The sequence below is a fragment of the Larus michahellis genome, chromosome 1 (genome assembly GCF_964199755.1).
Source record: "Larus michahellis chromosome 1, bLarMic1.1, whole genome shotgun sequence".
Classification (NCBI taxonomy): domain Eukaryota; kingdom Metazoa; phylum Chordata; class Aves; order Charadriiformes; family Laridae; genus Larus; species Larus michahellis.
The window spans coordinates 142,652,236-142,676,268 of record NC_133896.1 but is presented as its reverse complement, the minus strand read 5'-3'; the positions used below and the strand labels follow the sequence as shown (position 1 = coordinate 142,676,268).

At 41.3% G+C, this 24,033-nt stretch overlaps 1 protein-coding gene across 2 annotated transcripts in view; it reads left to right on the top strand.

Annotated features, from left to right (window-relative positions):
* The window catches only part of SHROOM2 (shroom family member 2), a 121,906-nt gene that overhangs the window by 75,547 nt on the left and 22,326 nt on the right, over nt 1-24,033 (top strand). Inside the window, exons 3-6 of one of the 2 annotated variants that reach the window (XM_074606807.1) lie at nt 4,989-5,093; nt 7,382-7,513; nt 13,254-15,903; nt 17,893-17,990. In XM_074606807.1, coding sequence (XP_074462908.1) covers nt 4,989-5,093; nt 7,382-7,513; nt 13,254-15,903; nt 17,893-17,990 — 2,985 coding nt within the window. The remainder of the gene's footprint in view (nt 1-4,988; nt 5,094-7,381; nt 7,514-13,253; nt 15,904-17,892; nt 17,991-24,033) is intronic. The other variant, XM_074606797.1, reaches the window with a different exon arrangement.

Sequence of the window (24,033 nt, the reverse complement as noted above, 5' to 3'; positions counted from 1 at the left end):
GGGGCTTCCAGTGTTTTTCTTCCTTCTCATATTCTTTCACACATACATACCACCTCCCCTTCCTTTCTCTGTTTTCAAATAAATGAGGAAGAAATAAAGTGGGAGAGTAACTATGTTCAGGAAAAGTGTTCAACCTCGAGTTTTGGATGCTTTGTCCTCCTTTTAAAATCACTTTTTCCCATTGCTTCATTTTCTGTTACGTCCAAAGATATAGGCAGGTATGTCAGGAGGCAGGACAACACTGAAAATGGCAAGCGGAAAGGACAAGGGGATTGTATTGCATTTAACCTAAAGCTTCTTTATGAAATTGATAACAACTGTTTGAGCCTAGATGAGGATAATTTATGACTCTATTGAATTATTGAGAATGACACAAGAAGCTGTTCACATTCCTTATATAGTTTTGCTGCTGGATCTTAGTCTTTTGCCAAATTTTAGATACTTAATTCCTATATTACCCAGGGAGATAGATCTGCCAGTGGTGACTAACGTAACATGAAGTAATTTGAGTTTCTGCTAATATAGTTGCCTGAGAGAGAAAACACCTAATGTCTTTGTCTGTGGAAGGTGATGACTCCTTCGGTACTCTGTAGAAAGGAATGTTGTTTGTCTGTTTGAAGGGAGGGTAAGAAGAAAGAAAGAAGACATTTTGACCAAATAAGTGCTCTTTCAAAAAAAAAATATTTGATTTGTTCAGATAGCAGTCTCATCTTTTTTTTCTTTTTAGAAAAAAAAGAAGTCATCCTCTTCTAATCGTGAGCTCCCAGGTTAGGCAGTTGGGTGAGGTCTTCACAATCTGCAGGGAAAAATATATTGAACTGTTTTTGGAAGGAAAACAGGTGACACTGTTATTTGTCATTGTTATTTGAGGCCCCTTTGAGTAACTGAAGCTTCATGGTGGTTTGCAGCCTCTCCCCTCCCCCCCAAGGATTCAGAAGACTAAAAATATCTGAGTAATGTTTTTCATAAACTGAATAAGTGATTTGGTATTTTGTTTACAGTGTCTTTTTGCATACCCATTTAATTGTGTGATATGTTGGTCTTCCAGTGTATTTTAACCCATTGAGCAGAAGATTGGTGAACTGAGGAAAAAAAACAGACAGACAAATGGCTTGGAAGGACTTTTTCTACCGCCCCCAGCACATTTGGATTTATAAATTTATAAATCTGAATATAAATTTATATAATTTGTTAATGAAGCATTAGTATGTCTGGCCTACTGTTGTTTTAAAGGAGGTGAGGTGAGAAAGCTGGGAACTATGAAGTCATTTAGGATTTATAAGGGGACAAGCAAGGGCACCTGTGCTGTCACTACAAAATCTTGAAATTTTCTCTACGTGGAATAAAAAATGATGGATGAGTTGATGGATGAGTTGCTTGCTGAGGAGATCCGAAACACTGAACTTCTCGTAGTTACTTGCCTGGCTGGCATGGGCTCACGCTGTTTGTAACTGGCAGTCTTGACAACGCATGAGAGGGTTGTTTTTTTTCCATAGGACCAACAACTGTGGCATGGTTTGGTTTATTCAACTTTAAAACAATCCGAGGGCACCTTGTGAGATATACTGTTCGGTACATGCAGTGTCCGAGCATGCTTCTTGTTCGAGAATGATGGTGAATTGTGCATTTGACCTTTAAGCACGCGTAGGTTTCCGTTTTATCTCAGTGCTGCAGCCATTCTGCATTTGCCTAGCATTGCAGCCACGTCAAGCACACGGGACAGTCTTGTAGCCATTTACCTCACACTGGAATTGGGATAAATTCCTAGTTACAGGCAAGTTTTTAAATAACTGCAAGTGGTTTGGACCTCCTGCTGCAACTGTCAAACGTGAACTTGGGCTACATTAAAAACAAAGCGCTGGAGAGAGGCTTTGCTTCACTGCTGAAATGTCTCAGTGGCATCTTGGTGAATGGAGGGAGAAGAATTTTGATAACTGCTCTTCAATGTAACTACATTGAATGGTTCCCAAATCCTGTGGCTTGCAGGGAAGTTGTACCTTCAAACACATAGACACTAGTGTGGAACAGTGGTCTGCAGCTTTGCAACCAAAGATGTTTTCTAGAAACTAAAGTGACTGAAAACTGAATACGTTTTTTGAAATAATCTTTGCTATAATCACTACAACAATTTTAACTCAGAGGACTGGTGCTGACAGCGTGTAACAGTTCTGACTGAGGCCACCGGCTCGTCCTTCCTTTTAAGTTAGAAAAACTTGGAATTCTTGTCTAAACCCAGGTTTTATTTCCTGGTGCAGCTGATAGAGATGAACAGTAGGAAGCATTGTATTCCCAAGGACTGGCATCAAATGCCCGCTTCTGGTTAGATTGTGCCCTAGGGCACCCTGACTAGAAATGATTATTACTGATTTGAGCAGCCTGGGCTAGTGGGAGGTGTCCCTGCCCATGGCAGGGGGGTTGGAACTAGGTGATCTTTAAGGCCCCTTCCAACCCGAACCATTCTATGATTCGAAGCACTGCAGTGAATTCTGCAGTGGAGAGCCAGAAAAAAAACGTGTTGCAGGGTCACGGAAGAACAGCGTACCACTTTGATGTCCTGAGGGAAGGACTAATTAGCATGAGAAATAATTAATAAGTAGTAAACGAATACGAGGGCTGAAGTTGAGTTATATTTCGTTTTCGGAGTAGATGCCGTGACTGGGGGAGGGCGTGGTGGGCCGGACTGGGCTCCCGCGGCGCTGGGCGGGGCGGGGCGGGGGGCGGTGGTGGCCGCCGGCGGGGGATGCGGCGGTGGCGGCCGCCGTCAGGAGGCGATGGCGGGCGGGGGGATGCGGCGGTGGCGGGGGCAGGCGGAGGGGCGCAGCGGTGTCAGTCGGTGGCAGTGCGGGGCGATGGAGGGCGGGGGGCGCGCAGGGGTGTCAGCCGCCGGCAGGGGTCGGTGGCGGAGCGAGGCGCGGGCCGCCGGGTTCCTGCCCGCCTCCCACATCCTTCCCGCATCCCAAACCCTTGCCGGTAGCCGCAGGCAGCAGGCTGCTCCGCCTTGACGCGGAGATTTAAAACCCTCCTTGTGGCGGCTTTGTGCTGCCTTTGTCAGCCTGGGGGGGGGGGGTAGAGGGAGGGCTTTCTGTCAACTGGAATGGGGTTTCTTCCCAGAGCCCTCCCCCCCAAATTCAGCTCATTCATTTTGAAGAATTGTTTAGATTTAACCTGAAAAGTAATCATACGGATCGGTACCTTTCGGGCAACATAAGGACCTGAAATAACAGAAGCTAGCCTTTAAAAAGGGAGGCGGCAGGACAGTCCTGGTTAAAATGCCCCATCAGTATGGCTCTCTGTTCGTTTTCACGTTTCCAGAATTTTATGTGGAAAATCCCCGTAGGAACTGTTTATTACCTTGTGCTTGAGATGGCTCAGAGTGTCTTTGTGTGGGTATGTCAGCGCTGCTGGTATTAAAAACGCTCCTTTGAGCTAAACAGAAGGGGCCAATAAGGAGATGAATGCGAGGGATGAAAAGTCAGTTTTCTATTTCAGAAATACCATACAGCCTCTGTCGTGTGTAGTTGTTGCGACTTGTAGGGAAAAGACTTGCAGCCTTACTCTCACATGTGAGCTAGCAGTCAGGCCTTCCATCTTTGTTTATTCAGCAGAGGGCTGGAACAAAACATTAACAGGCAAATAAATCCTAGCGATTGCTTTCCACCTGGATGCAGGTCCCTGGGACTACCTGTTCTCCTTTTGCTTTGGGACTCCAAATGCAAAGGCCTATATGGTGGCGTTACAGCAAGGGTGCTCTTTGGTAGATGGGAATGAAACAGAAATTCTGTTGGGGGGTGAAGAAATAAACACCTCTCTTGTTGTATCTGCTGGCCTTTTATCTGAAGGGTACCTACGGGAATTCAGAATGTGTCTGAAAGCAGAGGAAATGGCTCATACTCATTGAAACTTTTGTTGTGTGCTGAGGTAGTTGAGTTCATTCAATTTCCTGTCTACTTTTCATTTTTATGATATTTTTCTGACTTTTGTTGTTGGTTTACAGATAAATCTCCTTGTCCAGTTTGATGATTTTTCTCTCTTGGTCAAGGAAGTATGTTTTCTCTCTTCCTCTCTTCCTCCCCCCCCCCTCCCCCCCCATATCTAGGCAGTCTCCTCAATATTGCTGCAGCAATCTAAGCCAGTATCTCTAATCTCCATAGCCTGTGAAATTCAGAATGTCTTTCTTAATGACTTCCAAAAGAACAGATGTATTCTCAAAAACTGGATTGGAAAGGTTGTTTTATTGCTAAAGTATTTGCACGCACATGTCATTGAGACCACTATCTAACAGATTGCTTATAGTCAATAGAAATTGTTGGGTTTTTTTTTTTCCCCTTTGTATCATATCTTCAAAGCTTATCAGCTTTTTCCTTCCAGCAGCTTTTGTAAAAGCACTGGTAGAAAGACACTCTTGGTGAAATGCTTTCATTAATGCTTCCATTAATGCTAGAGCTTTTCTGGGTTGTAGGTTCAGATGATCTCATTCTGTCACTCAGAATTAATACAGAGGTATTACATTAGAATATAAATGCTCAGCTTCCGGCATCTTTAGTTGCCTGCAAAATATTCCTGTTTTGAGTCTTTTAATCTTTTCTTTCCAGTCCTTCTACCCATTTGTGCTGAGTTTTGGAATCCGTAGTCATGCTGGGCTTCATTTATTGTTAGAAAAATTTGTTTCTTGAAGTGCAGCAAATAGTAAATACAATTAAACGGTGACAATCCATCAGAAAGCATCGTTGACTCTGCACAGTAAATTAATGTTTAGTCACGTTGTGGATTTCAGCGAAAGCAGGTGTCTATGTGATTTACTCTCCAGGTATTCCACCAGTATTTTTTGGCTGTTCAGACTATTACGTCTTAAAAAAAAACAACCTCTCAAAATATACATGTGTCCACAAATACAACAACGAAAACAGAACTTTTAGGTTCTTGTCCACTTGACTTGCCTCACATCACAACTCAGTCCAGTCTGTTCCTCCCCTTGCTTGGCTGCTCAGGAAGATGAAAGTGGTGGTGGATATTGTAGCACAGAAAATGCCATCTGAAAATGATGTTCATGTGGCGAGAAACTATCTTATGAAGATCTTGAGAAGTTCCATGAGGTACAGTACTGACTTTACAAGTGCATCCCTTCTGTTCCTTCCCAGTGATTGAATTCCTCTTACCATTTGCCAAACCCATAGCAAACTGTCACAGAAGTCCTCTTTCCCAACCTTCATTTCCTCATGCTCCAAACATTGCTTGTATTGTTCTGTCTTTATAGTCTTGTGTTTCCTTAGTGGTGCATCACAGAAAAGTAATTGTCTCGTAATAGATGAATCTTTTTGCTGAAGCGATGCCCAGGAGGCCTATTGAATTTGCCTAAATAAGTGTTTGTGGTTTGCCGAACTGGTATCGATACCTTAGAGATGAGCTATGGGGGAGAAAAAACTCTTCGATGTTCTGTGCAGCTGAACAGTGGAATGATTTTTTTTTTTTTTTTTTTTTTCCCAAACCTGAACGCAGGCTTGGGGCCCTTAAAGTACACAAGGACTGTCTGGAGCCCAGTATCGCGTGGCTGAGCAGAATCTTTTGCACTGAGAGTATTTGGGCTCCTCCATTCGCTCTCTGAATTTCATTTTCTACCAAGAAAGAACAACATCGTGATGCTCTGCTTCACTGTTTTCTCCTTTGTCATGCTGGAAAGAGTAGGCTTTTGTTTATGGAAACAATTACTTCTTTTTTTAGTGACAGTAATGATGCTACGCTTCTTAGTGAAATTACAGCTTCCCTGTAGAATTATTATTTTCCTTTTGTAGTCCTGCATGCAGAGTTTGGAAAGGCAATTCTTTATTGATTTCATCAGATCTTTCTGAATGTACTGCAAAAAGCTGTGTACTCAAATTTGACCTGTTTTGAAGATACTGGGTTTATAATGAGACTTGGTTTTGTTCTTCAAATCTAGTGGCTATCTGATAACCCAAATTTATTAAGAGAGGGAATGAGTAAAAAGATACAGAACTGCCTTTACAGTTCAAGATGAAAATAAAGGGACACTTTCTCAGTCTAGCAAATTACTTTGTAACTTAGACAAATTACTTAACCTTGCAGTAATAAACTTCATAAATACGTAAGTGCATTAAAAAAAACCCTCAAGACCTCAAGGTCCTATAAGCCTTTGTTTCAGACTGTGGCTTGGAAGGATGGGATTTGTCTTGCTTTGTACCTTGTCTAAATTTTAAATTACACTTCCTCCAAGATGAGGCAAAGAGAAGGGCAGGATGAATTACCTTCAAGAAGTTCCTGCTCCCTTCCCGGGTGACTGAGAAGGTCTAGACACATGGCCCGTGCTCGACATCTGCTCACTGAAAGAGAAGTAGCTGAATTCCACTCAGAAGACTTATTTAACATAGGGGAAAAAGAATGCACTTATTTCGTGAGTGCTGAGAGGTGTTATGAACAGCAAGTCCTTGGAAGGAAGTGCAAGCTGTTGTTACAAATTCCTGAAGAGAAGGAAGGGGCAGAGGAGCGTAGAGCTGTTTTGCAGAAAGGTTTGCGATTTACAAAGCTCTAACAACTTATTGTTGCCAGAGGGGATCCCTTCAGTTACATGAGCATATACATTTGGAGGTGATAGCCAAGTAGATGTTTGGGGACTTCGAATTGCTGAGCTATTTTTGAGGAGTATTCTTTAAAAACAAAACAAAACAAACCCCAAACAAACAAAACACTCCTGCATACCTGGGGTGCCACACATTTCAGAAGCTGAAGCAGAACTCGGCTGGAGTTAAAATGATTAGTTATATCACTCTTACTAACTTGTATGAAACAATGTACGTGGCTTTATTCCTTCCTGTCATTACTCTTTTCTTCCCGCCTCCTCCCATAAGCACGTACCTGCAGTAAAACCTTGCCAAAGCCCTACTGTACTGATGACATGTTGTAAAAGAGTCATAAGTCTCAGTATTTGCTTTAACTGTTCAAGCTCTGGGTACGTGTCAGGTACTTTAAAATTTGTTTGCCTGTCTGCCCCTTGTAAAAAACACCCCACCACCAAAATATATAAAATAAAATAAAATTAAAAAAAAAACCAAACACAAAACACAAAAAAATCAAAAAAAAAACCAAACAAAAAAGCCTGCTCAAGCACAGACCGTGGAGAGTATTGACATTTCACTGCATCTCAAGCATTTTAAAGGAATGTAGGTGTCTTTTCAAAACTGGCATGCATGTAGAAAGTTGTCCCATTTGCTGTCATTTAAAGTCATTGTACCCCTATCCAATCTGTATAGCGTTTGACTAGATTTTTACTATTGTGTTTGGTAGATTATTTTTTTTTTTTTTTTTGCTGCATGTCACCTTACTGAGCTGTTTGCACTAAACTCGTACACTCTGACTCTCTCGTTTTCAGAAGAAATGACCTAGCCTGCAGGCCTCACTCCTGGCACGCAACCAAATTCACAGAAAGTCAACCCGAGACAGCCACGTCACACCTTTCCTCGTCCAATGCCTGCGCTTCCTGGCACTCGCGCTATCATGCAAGGTGAGTCTCTGCTTAAGTTACATGCATTAAGCACCAACAGTGAGACAATAATAATGTAGGTCATGACATTGAGCGTTGGTGTGTTGGTTTGTTTCGTGGTTTGTTTTTTTTCGAGCGACGAACGCAGAATGATTGTATTATACATCTTTAGTATTGCCTGTCCTTTCAATGCTTGAAGGGGGATCATGGGAAGTTTGACATATGGATTGAGTGGATTTCAGAAACAGTATGTGATATGTGCGTGTGACTGAAAGGTAAGAAACTATCTTTAAAGGCACTCAAAAGATTACGTTTCTTGCTCTGCGTTTCCTTTCAATGTTCACTGGTAAAATCCTAAACCTTTGTAAGCAAAAAGAAACTGCCAAAATCAACGTACCTAAAGTGAAATTGAAAAATTAAAAAGCCTTTTCCTAAAGGGAGGGTGCAGAATGTTTTCCTGTTGGAAGGTTTTACTGGTTTTATTAGTTAAACTGTTTCTGTAATCTGATCTTCCCTACAGTTGTGCTCTGGCTTGTGCAGAGAGGTAATATGACCAATGATTTTCCGTCCCTGTTTAAAGCACCTTAATATTTGTTAGGTCTCGTTCAGCACTAGGGGAGAAAGGCTGGCACCCACACACTTGTAATTGTGAAACTTTGAACTTTTAGGTAGCACCTGTTTGTGTCTGGCTACAGGTTCTTGTTTTTTCCTGCTTGTAGGTGACATTCTGCAGCATTTTCACAGGGGGGTTTTGGTGGTATGTTGTTGGGTTTTTTTTCTTTTGTCACTTTTTTCTTCTCAGTTCCCGTTGGGCCATAGTTACACTGAGCATTAAAGAAAATGAGTCTGGTATGCAATACCAATTTGGAAAGTAGACTTGTGTTTTCTATGCTTATTGCTGTACATTCTCCATCATTACTTCTTGATGTTAATTTATCATGGTAGTTAAAACAGAAGAACATTTATACATTTATACTTCAAGTTTTTATTTTATTTTTCATGTCATTTTTACAATTGTTTTTACATCGTTGGTTTTCTTTAGAAGCTGCCTACTGTTTTTAAAATAATTTGCTATCTGCCCTTGAATAAAATACGAATGTTAACATTTAGACAGAAAGGGGTTTTTTTAAATGCACTTTGTAATACTTCTTTAGTAGAAGTTTTAGCACATTGTATTCTTCAAATCCTGGATTATAACTGCTACAGTTTCACACTTATTTAGAGAGTTTGTATTTAAATTTCATGTAGATGGACTGAATTAAATTTATAGATTTGAAGACAGAAAAAGTCCTTGTACATAGAAACAAAATTCAGAAATTTCTAAAAACTTTATAGAGTTCCTAGTTGCAATGCTAACTCAAGAGTATTTCTACATTCAGTCTACTGAGTCTTCTGACGGAGTTGTAAATCAGCATATGCTTCCTGTTCTTCCTGATGGTTGTCCTTGTACCTTGTAAAAGTAAAATATTACAAGACTTACGTCTCAAAGTGTGATTTGATAGGAGCTGGGGTGAATCACAATATTTTATAAAAGAAAAAAATATTAATTTGGTTCAAGGCCAATTTGAAATGAGCTTTGGGCAGGAAATTGGGTGTGTAAAGGAAAAGGGGGAAGGGAATAGAGCAATCGTCTTGCCCCACATATCTGGGAGACCTGTCAGTCCTGGTGTCTGTTGTCCAACGCTGTTCCAGTGGCAGAGCTAACTTTGGAGTGCGACTGATGGAGGCCCAGCATTCCCAGAGTGCCAGCCTAAGGATTTGGGTATTTTGAGGGTCCCAGTTGCGGAAGGGAGTCCTTTGGGCTTCCTTGTCTGCAAAAATAGAAGGTGAGCAGCTTCAGAGATCCCTCACTTTCAAACGACAAATCACAAAACGAAGAAGCACCGTGCACTCTTAAGTCAAGCACCAAGCTGAAGAGGATGTACAGCAATCGGTATGCAAGGAGATAATAGAAATAGCCCTAGGAGAGTATATTTCTAGCCCAAGGATCCCATCCCACGGCTATTTCTGCTATTTCTTGTTCTTCCTTGAGCTAAGCATCTGAAATTGGTATTCACAGCCTAAAATCTCTTCTGAATGTGCCTGCGTGCATTCTTTCTATGAGTGTGAAAACTAAATCACGTGTAAAACATGGAGAGTTCAGTCGGGGGGCAGAGATGCTTTTGCTGTCTTCTGAGCAGGATGTACCTGGATTTTGTGTGTTGGGGGGTTGTGGGACACCTGGACAAAACAACCCTCTGAAGATTGTCCATAGCTAGATATAGCTATGGGTAATTATTGGTTTTGTTTTGGGGGTTTTTTTTGGTTGGTTTTGGTTGGAGTTTTTTTGCCAGCCCCCATGAGCCAACAATGTGCGCTTGCAGCCCAGAAGGCCAGTTGCATCCTGGGCTGCATCAAAAGAACCGTGGCCAGCAGATCCAGAGAGGTGATTCTACCCCTCTACTCTGCTCTTGTGAGACCCCGCCTGGAGTACTGCGTCCAGCTCTGGAGCCCTCAGCACAAGAAGGACATGGACATGTTGGAAGTGGTCCAGAGGAGGGCCACAAAGATGATCAGCGGTCTGGAGCACCTCTCCTATGAGGACAGGCTGAGAAAGTTGGGGTTGTTCAGCCTGGAGAAGAGAAGGCTCCGGGGAGACCTTATAGCAGCCTTCCAGTACCTAAAGGGGGCCTACAGGAAGGCTGGGGAGGGGCTCTTTGCAAGGGCATGTACCAATAGGACAAGGGGCAATGGTTTTAAACTAGAGCAGGGTATATTTAGATTAGATGTTAGGAAGAAGTTCTTTACAATGAGGGTAGTGAGACACTGGCACAGGTTGCCCAGAGAGGTGGTGGAGGCTCCATCCCTGTAAGTGTTCAAGGCCAGGCTTGATGAGGCTCTGAGCAATCCGATCTAGTTGAAGATGTCCCTGCTTACTGCAGGGGGGTTGGACTGATGACCTTTAAAGGTCCCTTCCAATCCAACACATTCTATGAATTTGGACCTTTGAGAAGATGCTTGAAGCTAGAGGAAGACAGACAGAACAGGAGAGACTGTACCAGTGTAGATAGGAGAGGGGGGAGTTCTGGAGCCCAGATTTCCACATCTGCCACTATATGTGTATTTTTTTATCGTGTGACTTTCATTTAAAAACAGCAAACTGTCTCAAGAGCACTAGGCCAGGTCTTGGTAATTCTCATGCAAGGCTAAAGAGTTAGACCTTGTAAGTTTTTGGTGCCTTAATTTCCCTCTGTCAGTCTTCTGCTCTCTTTTTCACAGAAGTCGTACCTTAACAACATGGATGCAGACTTTTTTCCTAGCCCACCCTAGACTAAGGATGACTGCACTTTTGTAGGAGGTTTGGATATGAACTGTCTTAAGTTGCTGAAAGTTTAGACCTTGCATTTTCTTCCAGTAGGATATACTATAATAGAGGACCTTATAATATTATTTTTTTCCCTGTCCCCTGGGTGTGCAGTTGCAACCAACAACCTCTTCTACTTCATTCTGGCCTTACAGATGGGTGTGAGGCAAGTATGCTTTGAGAAGGCTGCTTAAACTGAGTTTTTGGAGCAATTAGGTTTGTAATCCCGTGCGGTCTGAATGTGGTGTGATTTGCTGAGATGATGTCATTCCTGGGAGGGCCCAGAAGCAGAAACTCATGCCCCAGGGCTAGGTGGGGTGCTTGTTCATCAAAGTGGCCAAGGATGGTGTTTGTAGATTATTTCCTGAACTTCACCTGGCAGACTTTGACCAGCAGTGCAGGTGCTTTTGTGAATCCACTCTAAAAAAGCAATTGAGAGAAGGATATCCTGGGATGCCAGGCTTGGGCAGGGAAATGGTTTTTGTACTCTCTTCCATGTCGGGGTTCATGGGAAGATTGCCCTGCAGTTAAGGACCACAGGAGGCCATGCTTTGCAGTAACACACCATCAGAAACTTTCCCATCCTTTGTTTGAAGCATTTGCTGCATCTTCTGGGTTTCCATTAGGCATTTTCTAGTAGGGCTTTGAACCTTTTGTGCTGACGATCTCTGCTTCACAGTTGATACCAGCAGATCTACATGAGACTTGTAAATTGTAAATTGAGGCTTTCCTGCACAAGTGTCATCTTTATTTTAATAAATTGATGCCAAGTATCTTCTTGGTGCTGAAAAGGAGGGGAAATATCAACAATTCATAGCAGTACCTGGCTTACATTCTTCACTAACAAAGGAGATCCTAATAATGACCAAGACACTTTTTACAAGAGCCATATTATCTGCCTAAGAAGACAATTAAGACCTTTTTAAGTATTCAGCAAGATGGTTTAAAATGCTGAAAATAAAAGAATGAAAGAACAAAAAACCCACAAGATGAGGCCAATGCTAGTGTATCTTATTAATAAAATGCTTTTAGAAAATAAGCACAAAATATACCTTCTCTTATTTCACATATATTGCTTTTGGCCACATATAAAAAAAATTACAAAGGTTATAGTAATGAGGGGGGGAAAGCAATTCTCATGTTAATACTGAATTCCAAAGAACTGTTTGGTTGACCTTCGCAATATTTTTGACAGAAAAAAAGATCTATATCACTCTTTGTATTTTTTATGTGGACTAGTCTAATTTCATTGCTGGCTTTCACAGGTTTCTTTACTGTACAAGATTTGATAGATGCTTCATATAATTATAGCTACAGGGAAGTGGAATAATTCTGGGATTTCTACCAAGGGGCTTTGCATGCAAGGGCAAGAATTTGAATTTGGTATATAAAAGCAGGAGGGGCTGCCAGTGAAGTTCAAACAGGGAGATGTGATGAGAATAATTGGAAAGAATATCTTGGCATCAGTGTGTTGGATTGACAGGAGTGGTGCTGTGAAAGATACAAAAGAAAAGAAAGAAACCAGAACAAAACTGATGGGGTAGGAAAACAACAGAAGCAACAAGATTTTACAGTAGTGTCCTAGACAACTGATCCAGAGAAAGTACAATGTCAAAGATGTTTTTATAGAGGAAAGAGTGGCAGAGAGGAACTGGTGGGGGTACGGACTCTTGAAGAAAGGTTTTGGCTGTGAAGAGCTTATTTTGCTCTGGCATCTTCTCCTGATGTTTTCCTGTCAGTGTTGTGAAACCGAGTGGAATCGAATGACGTTGTAAGGGTGTCAACCTGAGAGTGGTTTGAAACCTCATTGTCAAGGTGCATGTGAAAGCTCAGAACTCAAATGGTGGCATTTGAGGCAAATGTTTGTAGTCAGTCTTAGTTTAGAAATGAAAATTTTAAATGAATGGGCAGGATAAGGAAATAACTTTATGGACTGAAGAAGTTTAGAGTGAGATTACAAAAAATGAACGGGGAAGTACGTGAGTTTAACAGCTGGAAGAATCGTGGTGCCTGGAAAATAAGCTGAAAAATAAGTTGGTGTTTGCCCTCGGAAAGAGGGAGCAAATGGAGCTCAAACTAAATTTGTCTAAAAGTAAAGTTGGCAAAATCAACAATTTGCAGAGGGAGAGGGGAGCCTTCAAGGAGATAAATGTGTATTACTTATTGATAAACTTACAAAGGGAAGTTGAGTTAGTTATTAAGGTTCAAGCTTTGAATCGGTGGCAGAGTATAAATATAAAGCCCTGACTTTGTGTTCAAACTTCCAATTTTATTAGATTGTTTGTCTCGAGTAACTGCTATGCAGATGGATCTTAAAACAATGGTAGTAAAATTGCTGGCTATATATTTATGGTTATATTGTGGCATTTTTTGACTGGTATATTTATGCTGAAGTTTCTTCTTTGTTTCCTACTGTAGTTGTTCTTCTCATGACCTGTCAAACTCATGGGATCAGTCAAGTCTACATCGCGCTTCTGACCAATTCAGCTCTTTGGGAAGTATGGACAGCTGGGACCACACTCCACAAGTAGCCCAGTATGGAAGACTCTCTTCTGCAAGGTCTAACAGTAGCATTGATCATCTAGGGAGCCAAAGTAAGCGGGATTCAGCCTACGGGTCTTTCTCCACGAGTTCTAGCACCCCTGACCACACTCTATCCAATGCAGACACTTCTTCGACAGAGAACGTGCTATACAAAGTAGGCCACTGGGAGACTGCTAAGCATGGAAACAAGTCTGGCCAGTTCTTGAATGACAACAGTGGAATAGAGGACAAAGCTGGGCATTTGCCAGCTCCCATCCAATACGAGAACAACAAAAGTCCTAGAATAGAGGAACACCTCGATGGCAAGCTCACTTGCTCTGGAAGATCCAGTTTTGGACCTGTCTGGTATGTTCCTGATAAGAAGAAGTCTTCATCTCCTCCCCCCCCACCTCCACCTCTTCGTAGTGACAGCTTTGCTGCTACCAAAGGCCATGAGAAAGCCCATGGCCCCATGTACTCAGAGGGTGCCAGCACACAGCACTTCCCAGCCCTGAACTGGTCGCAGCCCAGGAGTGACTGGAACTTGGAAACTGTGGAGCAGCAGCGGCGGCCCTCCAGAGCATGTGACAGGAGGGTCAGCAGCTCAAATTATAAATCTGATTTGAGTTCAGAACATGCTTTTTCTTCAACTGGTGAAAGGTACAGTAGTAATGCAGGAGCTGTGAACAAACTGCAGTCGTCCTTGTCCAGCACTGATGTTCGGTTTGCACAGCCTACTTACAGTTACCACCACCAGCACCAGTACAGTGATGAAAGCACTTTTTTTCATAATGCAAGGATCTTAGCTGCGCCTAAAGATCAGCAACATTATCTGTCCTACAGTGGCATTCAAGAGTTACCTTCAGATCATTTCCATGGCTACAGTCCAAACCAAGCCAGTGTGCTCAACAATTCCTCTTCTTCGAACAGTGCTGCTGAACAGAAGGTGGACAACACTGGACAGAGTCGCTATTATTGCGTGACAGCAAAACAGCCTGCTCAGGGAACTTCAAAGCCACTACAACTCAAGGACGACAGCTGGAAACCTGCAGTGGGGACCGATGCATCGCTTGGACCTCATGAAAATCCTGCTGCTGTTACAGTGGTCCAAAAACCAAAATACTATCTACCTCAACAATCTGTTGAATCTTCACTGAAAGGGTGTGAGAACAGTAGTCGTTACCCAGTGGACAGGGAGGGGGATGCTAGGTGTCCTGTAGTAGAAGAAGCTAAAAAAACCAATCATACTGAAAAGTCTGGACAAAAGAAAAACTTTGAGAGCAGCTCTGAGGAAAGTGAAATTAGGTACGGTCAACAGGAGTATGTAAAGGGCTGTGTCCTTACCACTGAAAACAGATCTGCTCAAAAAGATTTTAGGTGGGGTAAAGATGAGACTGGCAAGATTTCTCCTCAGAAGACCCCAATGTTGCACTCTTTAGCTCAGGAAGGGAAAAAACAGTCTGACAACAGCCCAGAACTGGTAACAGAGCGACAGGCCCCATTTGACGCTCACTTGTCTAAACAGGCACGAAGGAGTGACCGTTTTGCAACAACCCTGAGAAATGAGATCCAAATGAGAAGAGCAAAACTTCAGAAAAGTAGAAGCACTGCTACATTGGTAGGGTCATCTGAAACAGAGGAGTGCAATGAGTCCTGGAAGCCAGATTCAGCAGAAAATGTCACCGCATCCCCAGACACTGACTTTACTAGCGCCTACAAAGATCACCTCAAGGAAGCACAGGCCAGGGTTCTGAGGGCGACCTCCTTCAGACGGCGGGATTTGGAGCCCAACCCCGCTGAATATCTCCCCAGGTCACCCGAGCGGAAAACTGGTAGTTACAACTCTTCATTATTGGCTTTGGTTTCTGAAGATGCATCTGAATTCCTCGAGGCTACACAAGCTAAACCGAACCCTACAGGGAGTGGCACTCATCACGTTTCTCGCATCGGAGCCAGGAAGAGGTTCACAACAGAGCAAAAACTGAAATCTTACTCTGAACCGGAGAAGATGAATGAGGTGGGGATGTCAGAGGATGAGTGCCATGCTCATTGCCGTCCAAATACATCTGAAGAAGCCCTGGGCTCATTTGCAGACAGGTGGAAATTTTTTGAAGAAACAAGTAAGCCTGCATATAGGAAACTGGCACAGAAACCAGCTCCCCATGGTCCAGCTGAGGGACAGCCTGAGAGGGCAGATAGGAAGGCTCACGGTGGACAAGAGGGAGAAGAGTCATGGTATGAAAGAAGAGGTCGGGCAGCCTCTGTTGGAGTTGAAGCTGCACATGCCTCAAAAGATAACGTCCAGCACAGTAGCAGCAATAAGGCTGCTGATAGGATTGTGAAAACCCAACAGCCGCAGCGCCTGGGAACCTTTGCGGAGTATCAGGCATCGTGGAAGGAGCAGCGGAAGCCAATAGAGCCAAGGAGCTCAGGAAGGTACCATTCAGCCGATAATATCCTTGATGCAGGCCACGAACAACATGAGAAACCCCAGTACACCCATGAGAGGTCTAGATCATCCCCTTCTACTGATTTCTACAAACAGGTACAAGTGTCTTTTGCATTATCCTTTAAATTGCCTGGGGAGGGGGCAGGAAAGTGGTGCAACGAGATAACTTTTATGAAAATTTCCAGTTTTAGGAACACAGTGTAATCTGGTGTTTGCCTTTTGTCAGTAAGGCAATAGTTGTTATAGGTAGCTAATAATTGTTATAGGTAGCTCTGAAGTAAAATGAAGAAGATCTAACTTTGTATTGCACAGGAACTGAGTGTAGGAAAAATCAATTAGATCGAGCAGTTTCTTGTGTATTGTAGCCAAATGGAAGAAAACAACCGGGTTGATTTGATAACATCCTCTTTTTTTACAGTAGAGGTATAAGAGGATCAAAGCAATCTTCACCCAGAGTTATTTCTTCATTGGTGTGGCTGCCTTCCCAATTTGAAGGCTATTAGTTCTCTGAAATGATGAATAAAAATGTTCCATGGGGGAATATAATATCTACTTTTGTCCAGTTTTGTTAATGGTCTATTACTTTCCATGGATTTCCTCTTCTAAACTTGCTTGATGCAAAGCTACACAGGACAAAACTTCTGCCTAATAAAGTTTAGAGGTTAAGAAAAATATGCCTGTTAATGTTAAAGCTACACTACAACAACAAATGAAACTGCTTAGTGTTTTATTTTATGTCAGTTTGCTTGATTTAAGATGTATAAGTTTATTCCTTAGAGAGATGCCAAATATCTGTTCAACTTGCAAGTAAATATTAAGTTAATTTTTAACTAAGCAGGGCCAGGGAATGGCTGGCAGGTGGCAGGGGAAGTAAGCAGAGAAACCAAATCTCTTAAGTTCTCTGTTTAAAAGATGTTGTTCAAGCTGCTACAAGTTTGCCTGATATGTATAAGGAGTCATAGCGTGTTCAACCTGTGTTGAACTTCGCCTTATGCAAGAAAAGAACTGAGGCAATGCAGCTGTATATTATTTCTTCCTTTTTTCCCCCCCCTCTTGGTAAAAGCATTGCATGCATGCGTACATACACACGCATCCACACAGCACCTCTGTGTGTGGGTATATACACGGGTAGAATGAGGATAGCTCAAAAAGAAACAAAGTACGTCGATCTTTAGCAGTTGTGGACTCTTTAAGTTTTTTGTCTTTGAATTTTGCAAGTTATTTTTGAACTGTCTGTGAAGGCTTAACTATGCAGATAATTTACTAGGGCAGAGATTCCAAGCACTGGAAATATTCACCTGGAAGTTATTTTGAAAATTAAATTAGCTAAATTATTAAATAATTGCCTACCCAGCAGAAAAATCATCATATAATCTATTCCATGTATGCATTTCTGGTTTATTAGTCAGTGCCTTTAAGTTCAGTATAGGCCTCCTGGGGCAAAAAGCAGACACCTGTTTAGGCACCTGGAAAATATGGTGATAAGTGCATTGAAGGTGCTTACAACAGACTGAAGTAAATAAAGATGGTGTTTCGCATATATGATTCAGATGATTCCAGTGCTAATGCGCAATTAAATTTCCTGTAGGTTCAGTGTTTGTAATGCAAAGCTATGCTTTGGGTGTGGTTGTTTGAAGATAGTGAGATAATAAAATTCTGGAACAGCAATGTTGTGTGTTTTACGGAGAAACTAAAGTACACGCTCAGGGATTCAAAAGCTGGTGCGTACTTGCCTCTTCTAAAATGTGAGAGACTCTTCTGTAACTTCTTTGCCGCATTTTTTTTTTTTTCGCTCTTTGCTAAGTAGAAGTTGCGAAGGTTTATATAAATGTTAAGCTCTTCTGTAGATCAGCAAATGAGAGCAGTAACTTGAGCACAGCCAGGTCGGTAGTGCTGTGCAAGAGGTCACATAGCATACTGTACCACTTAAAACCAAACAAGCTTAAGACATGCTATGCTGTTGACTTCATCTATATTCAAACAGAGCAAACCCACAAATAAGAGGTTCCATAATCATAGATTTTTTTCAGGAGTCTGAAACATGATGACTTGGTGTGTCTTACTTGTGCTGTAAACCACTTTTAGGAAGTTGAAGTAAGGAGGCAAGCGGAGGATTTAAAGGAAGATGGGGAGCGTATTTTCTCTAAAGTTAACAATCTGGATGAAAGGAACTGCACTGTAAGGTAAGCATTTCTTAATTTCTGACTTGAAGAGATTTCTTAGCTCTGATTAGATCTTTTCCTGACCCAAACTGGAAGTTTTGCTATGATGATTTCACAGTTTTTGCAATGCCTTTTTCCCTTGTTTCCCTCCTTCTCCCCACATACTTCGACATGCATGATACAGTTAATATAGGGACTGAAATTTAGGGTGAGCTTGAAGAAATTGGCAAGTGTATTGCAGTTTGTTTGGGGCCAGATGATTCTTATTTGTGTGCATGAAATGATTCAGATATTTTTCATATTTATCAGTTACAGGTTTTTGGTGGGGAGGGCAGGGAGGGAATGCTTGTTTCCCAAAAGAGTTTTCCAGTATTATCCTTGGCAAAGACGGTATGCTACTGGAAGACAGTAGTGCTGTAAGTGCGACTTTTCTCTACTTGTGCCTGTACAGAATACAGTACGCGAACAGAATCCACCAGTCGTTGTTTTCCCATTTCATCAGCTCCGCTTGTCTTTGTTAATTCATGTTTTAATTAAACTGCACAATATTTTCAGACCCTTGTCAAATGTATGACTCCATGCACAATGCAGTTAAAATCCTTAAATGTCTAGCTTGTTGTGGGGGTGCCTTCCTCCTGGCCCACAGTTTGCCGGAGCCGATGTAATGTAAGCAGTGATTTCAGCAGTCGCTGATACTGTGGCTGTTAAGTGGCGTGTGGCAGCTGAACTGAGATTGTGCACACACTGCTATCACCGGGTTTGATAGCTCCGGTTTTTGTAACAGAAGAAACGCATATATAGGAAAAATAATTTCAGTGGGCTTTCTTCGTTTTCCTGTGTGGTATTAGTTGCTCAAGGGAAGGGAAAATTATGAACTGTAGCAAATATGTACTCTAGTCATGACCAGAAGCTTTTAAAAAAATTAGTATTTATTTGTGGTTTTACACAGATCTATTTTGCATTGCTTATGGCCCAGCTGAAGAGACCATCTGCTATTTTTCTAATTCTTTGTAGCCCTTTGTACTTACCATAGCGATTTCAAAAAGAATAGCCCATGAGGGTGTGAATGTGTGCGCCTGTGTGCGCACGCGTGTGGAGGGGAGATTGGGCTGGAGGGGAGGGAAGGGAGGGAGCGGGGGAGGCGGCAGCACAATCAGCCGGGAGCAGACGTGCTTCTGTAGGCAGACAGCATCTCTGGACAAGTAAAATGATTTCCATCCACCAGCGCTGAACCCTAGTCACAAAAGCATGTGAATAATACTCCTACGCCAGCATTTTAGCAGTGTTTGTGCAGCACAATTCTTGCTTTATAATCACGGAATCCATGAAAATCACATGACTGGGCACCAGCTGCAATAACTTTTTTTTTTCAAGCCGAAGCCTGTTTTGACATACTATTTCAGATGTAGTATATGGCCATTTCACCACATTACAGGAGGTTTTGTAAAATGGTCTCTTTCACAGTCTTTCCCTTAGCACTTGTGTTATGCGGAGGGCTTATATGTCTTCTGTATTCAAAAAACTGACTGAATAAAATATCTCATTTAGGCATTTAATTCCTGTGTTGTGAACTACTACTGCATGATGATGAATGGCTGTCCTGTAGGAAAGAATATGTATTCCCATGTGCTCTTTTTTTGCCAAGGAGTTCCTGTGCTCAAAAGGAATTGGACTCATCATGACATGAAATGATTTTATGATTTTTGAGCTGCCCTAAAGGCATTTAGTTTCCTACTTCTAAAAGCTAGTAATCTGCAAATGGCTAGCAAATCTACCTAATCTGTGGTATGTTCTCGAACATGAATACTAACCAAACCTAAGGTCTTCCTTGTGGCCAATCTTAATATTTTGTTTGAAAATTTGGGTTATATTGCTGATGGCCCTTATTTTGTGCTACTGAGGCCTGTGCGCTACAGTTGCCTTTGTGTGACCAAAGCCAGCATGACCGTGTTGGACACAGGAGCAGCCCTTCAGCATTTGTGTGGGTTAGAAGTGCAGGGACCGAAGCTGAGAGCCAGCTGTGGAGTCCATGGGTGCCTCCTCTAGGTTAGAGACTGTCCAACACTACAGGGCCTCCCTCCCCTCCAGTTGTTCTGCAAAAAAAAAAAAACCAGAATAATTTGGGGTTTTAAGTAAACTTTGATTGTTTACTGTTACAGCTTCCCTGATTATTCTCAGGATAAATATGAGTCTTTTTATTGCACTGAATCTAGAATGAAAAAGGGTTGGAGCATTGTAACAGCAAATGGTTAAAAATGAACAACAAAAAAAAATTGCTTGATTAGCAATTTTTTTCTCCTGGGCTTTTTGCTGCTGGTTCATTTTGCTACGGTATTTTTTTTTTAGCACACAGTTGCAAAACCTAAATTGACATTACTTCTGAAAGCTGGGGGTTTTCTTTAAAGTTGATGAAGTTAATTTGTGAACTCCTTTCATCTTTGGGCTGTATTTTTCCCCTCTGAGATTACTGAATGCTTCCAATGAATTCAGGTTGTTTCATCTCCCTTTTTAGAAAAGCTAAAACATGTTCTTCCAAATTGCAGTATTTAATAGCTTGGAGTATTATTTTTATAGGAAGAGAAAGCAGTGGTCCTAGTAGCCGTTTATCATCTCTCGTGCAAGAACCAAGCCACTCTTGTTACGAACTTACAGGCATGCAAACAGTCATCTGACATAAGCTCAATATTTTTATACGGAGGCTTGACGCGATTCTAAACACATTTTCAACTTTAGGACTGCTTTAAAAGTGTTATGTGAGTCTGCTGATCTGTAAAACAAAAGTCGGTGCTTTTTTTGTTTTTAATGATGCTACTCTTTCTATTTCAAATTGGTTACAAAAGCTTAGCTCTTTACAGATGTAAAGTCTGTCCTTTAAACATGTCTCTCTCTCTGTATTTGTTGAATGACATATGCTGGTTATATAATTAACTTCCCTGCATAAGTCTCCACAATTTCTAAACCGACATAGCCCTTCAAAAGGTTAAAGATGGAAATGTGTGCTCTGGCCTATAGTCTGTGGCTTTCAGCAGGATGACATGACACACATAAAAGTCAGTCTGCGTCAAAAAAATAATGCCTTATGATATAATTCTTAAGATTGCCATCTGCTAGAGATGTTTACAGCCAATGCTTTTACTTACTTTCTAAGGACGTTTGACTTGTTATCTCTATTAATTTGTTTCTGCAATGTCTATGAAAATTATATAATTTCAAAAAGTGAAAAAGGACTTGCGAGATCACAGGTCGCAGAAAATCTTTCAACATTTAATAGGTGTCAAGTACAAGAGCATGTGTGTCAAGTATAGGACGACAGCATGACTCACTCTAACTAAACACTGTAAGATGTTTCTTGTAGTTCTTTCACGCCTTAGTAATTGCTCCTGTCTGAGCTCTTGAAGACGGAGAAACAGCCTTTACCATACAAAACCAAAGTAAAAGTGATTTTTTGATGCCTAAGTTGACGTAAATGCCCAAGTTTAATGTTCTAAAAAATCTTTTGACAAGCCAGAAACAGGAGCTATAGAGAGGTTCCCATGTTTGTTATTAGGGACTTCGTATGGCAACTGATTTTTTGAGACATGAGGAATATCTAGCCTCCATGCTCACCAGGTGGTACAACAGCAAATAATTGTGCAAGGAAGGAGGAGGACCTTCAGCACACAGGAATGTGAATAATGTTATGTCTTCTCAATTCAGTCAAGTGGAAAAGAATTTACAAATGGGTGATACTCCATTTATATATATCAAGCGTATGTGGATGTGTATATATATATATATATATATACACACACACACGTACACACATAAAACATACATGTGTGTTTTGATAATTATTTCTCTGAACGTGTTCTGCTTGGTGACCATTATAGGGGTTGGGGCTATCTATCTATAAAGACTAACTAGCAGAGGGTGAAAAAAAAACATTCCACGCTACGCATTTGGACAAATTAGTTTCTCATGTTTACAATAATAAAGGTATAAATTAGACATTGGAAATATTCTTAGGAACTAACCAGTTTTTTACAACTCAGTAATTTTAAGTTCTGTATTTTGGGTTTTTTACTGTGCTGTCAAAAAAATATTATAGTAGCAATATACAGTGGTAGTATCTGCTTAACTGGGAACTTAGGTATTGAAATGCAAGACTTGAAGGGGGTTTTCTCTTTATGTGTAGCAAAAGGGCCATTTACTTAAATACTTAAGCAGAACTCTGCTTGCAGGGATTGCATCACATACTGATTTTAAACTTATATTCTTTATTTACTGTATATAAATTGTTAGAGTCAAACTGAGAAGTTTTTCCTGAACGAATATCACAGGATGAGCGTGTCTGGGTTATTGTAGGATTTACCAAGACGTCACCAGAGCTATAAAAGCAAAATGCTTTCACCTTCCTCCCTTTTCCTCTTGAGGAAGAAATAGTATGATCTTGTGCAACTGCTTCCTTACCAATCAGTGAAAAATTACTTGGGCAAACATTTCATGCATGTCTTAACAAGCTTCAATATTTTATGGTGCGAAAGAGGTCTAAGTTCTCTGTTTTACACTTCACCTACAGCCCTTGTCATTTTTCATATAAACTCTTCTAAAGGAAAGAAATATTTCCTATCAGTTTGCTAAGTATAGAATTACCAAACAACTGGTGTTTTGAAGAAAATAAATTATAAATATGCATAATAACTTTTTCCATCTAATGTGCGGTGTACTAACAATTCCTGCATTCATTTTATTCAAGAGCTTATAAAGTGAAGTGTCCTCTTCTTGAAATCAATTTAAGTATAATAAGGACTGTTATAAAGGTTTAAGTGCTCTCTTTTTGAGGGAAATTAATTATTCAGCGAAAGGGAGAAGAAAACATGCTTTTCATGTAGCTAGAACATACCAGTTTGGTTGAAGTAATGCTTCAGATACCTGAATTCCAAACGGTAATGGTTTCACATATGAAAGTGCCTTCTTGCATGAAGTTAAAAATGAATTATAGTTTTCCCTTTCCAGCAAGTGGTGTGCAGCTATTTGTCATCATCTGGAGGAAGTGCAGGCGAGCCAACGCGCATCCTCACAGGCTCTTAGCTATTAACACAGACTTCAAGAACGCGAGCTGCTGAAGCCCTTTCTACTTACATTAGCATTTCTTTATCATAAGATATGGATTGTTAATACATCTGTCGGACTACTTTTTTGACAGTGATGTCATTGCATGTATCATATGGATGATGCAGTACAGTCTTGGGCTGCTTTAGAGTTTGTAGTTTGTCCGAAACTGGGAAAACACTTCCCATGTCTAGAGAGGCAACAAAGGAGAGAGAGTCCATCAGAATCTGTTCTCGTGTATTAGGAGTCCTCTGCCACCTTCCATCTTCCTTAGATTTCTGTAAATACTTGTAATTAGTGCAAGTTTCATTGCCATGTATCACTGTTTCCAGTGTACTAGTGTATGTGACTGACTAGTAACAGCTAAATAAATGTCGTGCTTTGAGACAACATAACCTGGAGTCACTGATACACGAAGGACGTTGATGGGAGTTGATTCTTAAGAACAGTGGTGCCTAGGGCAGGCCAAGAGGTCTACCTAAGCAGGTTTCCTTTTGACTAAATAATAGCAGATGCTTGGAGAAAACAAAACCAAGGCAAACAGAGAGCCATGCTGCTGGGTATCGTTGCCCAGCCCCTGCTGATCTGCCGTGAAGAGGTGCAGTCCTAAGTATTTGTGGTTAGCAGCTCCTTGATGAATTTTTCTTTCAGAAAAGTGTCTAACTGGTTTTGGGCCCACATCAACTTTTGACATCCGTAGCTTTTTGTGTTGGTGTGTTTGTGAGGAAAAGCACCTCTTCTGTGGGGGGTGGATTGGGTGTCTCTGAAAGCTGTTGTTTGGCTTTGCCCATACTAATTTTCTTCTTCTGCATCTTTCCACATTCTCATGTCCTTTTAGAGCAGTGGGAGAACTGCAATAACATTAGGGTGCACTATGAATTCATAAAGTAACATAATGTTTCCTTTATCTTGACTTTTTTCTCTCTTTCTCTCTCTCTCTCTTTCCTTCTTCTCTCTCTCTTCCTCCCATGCT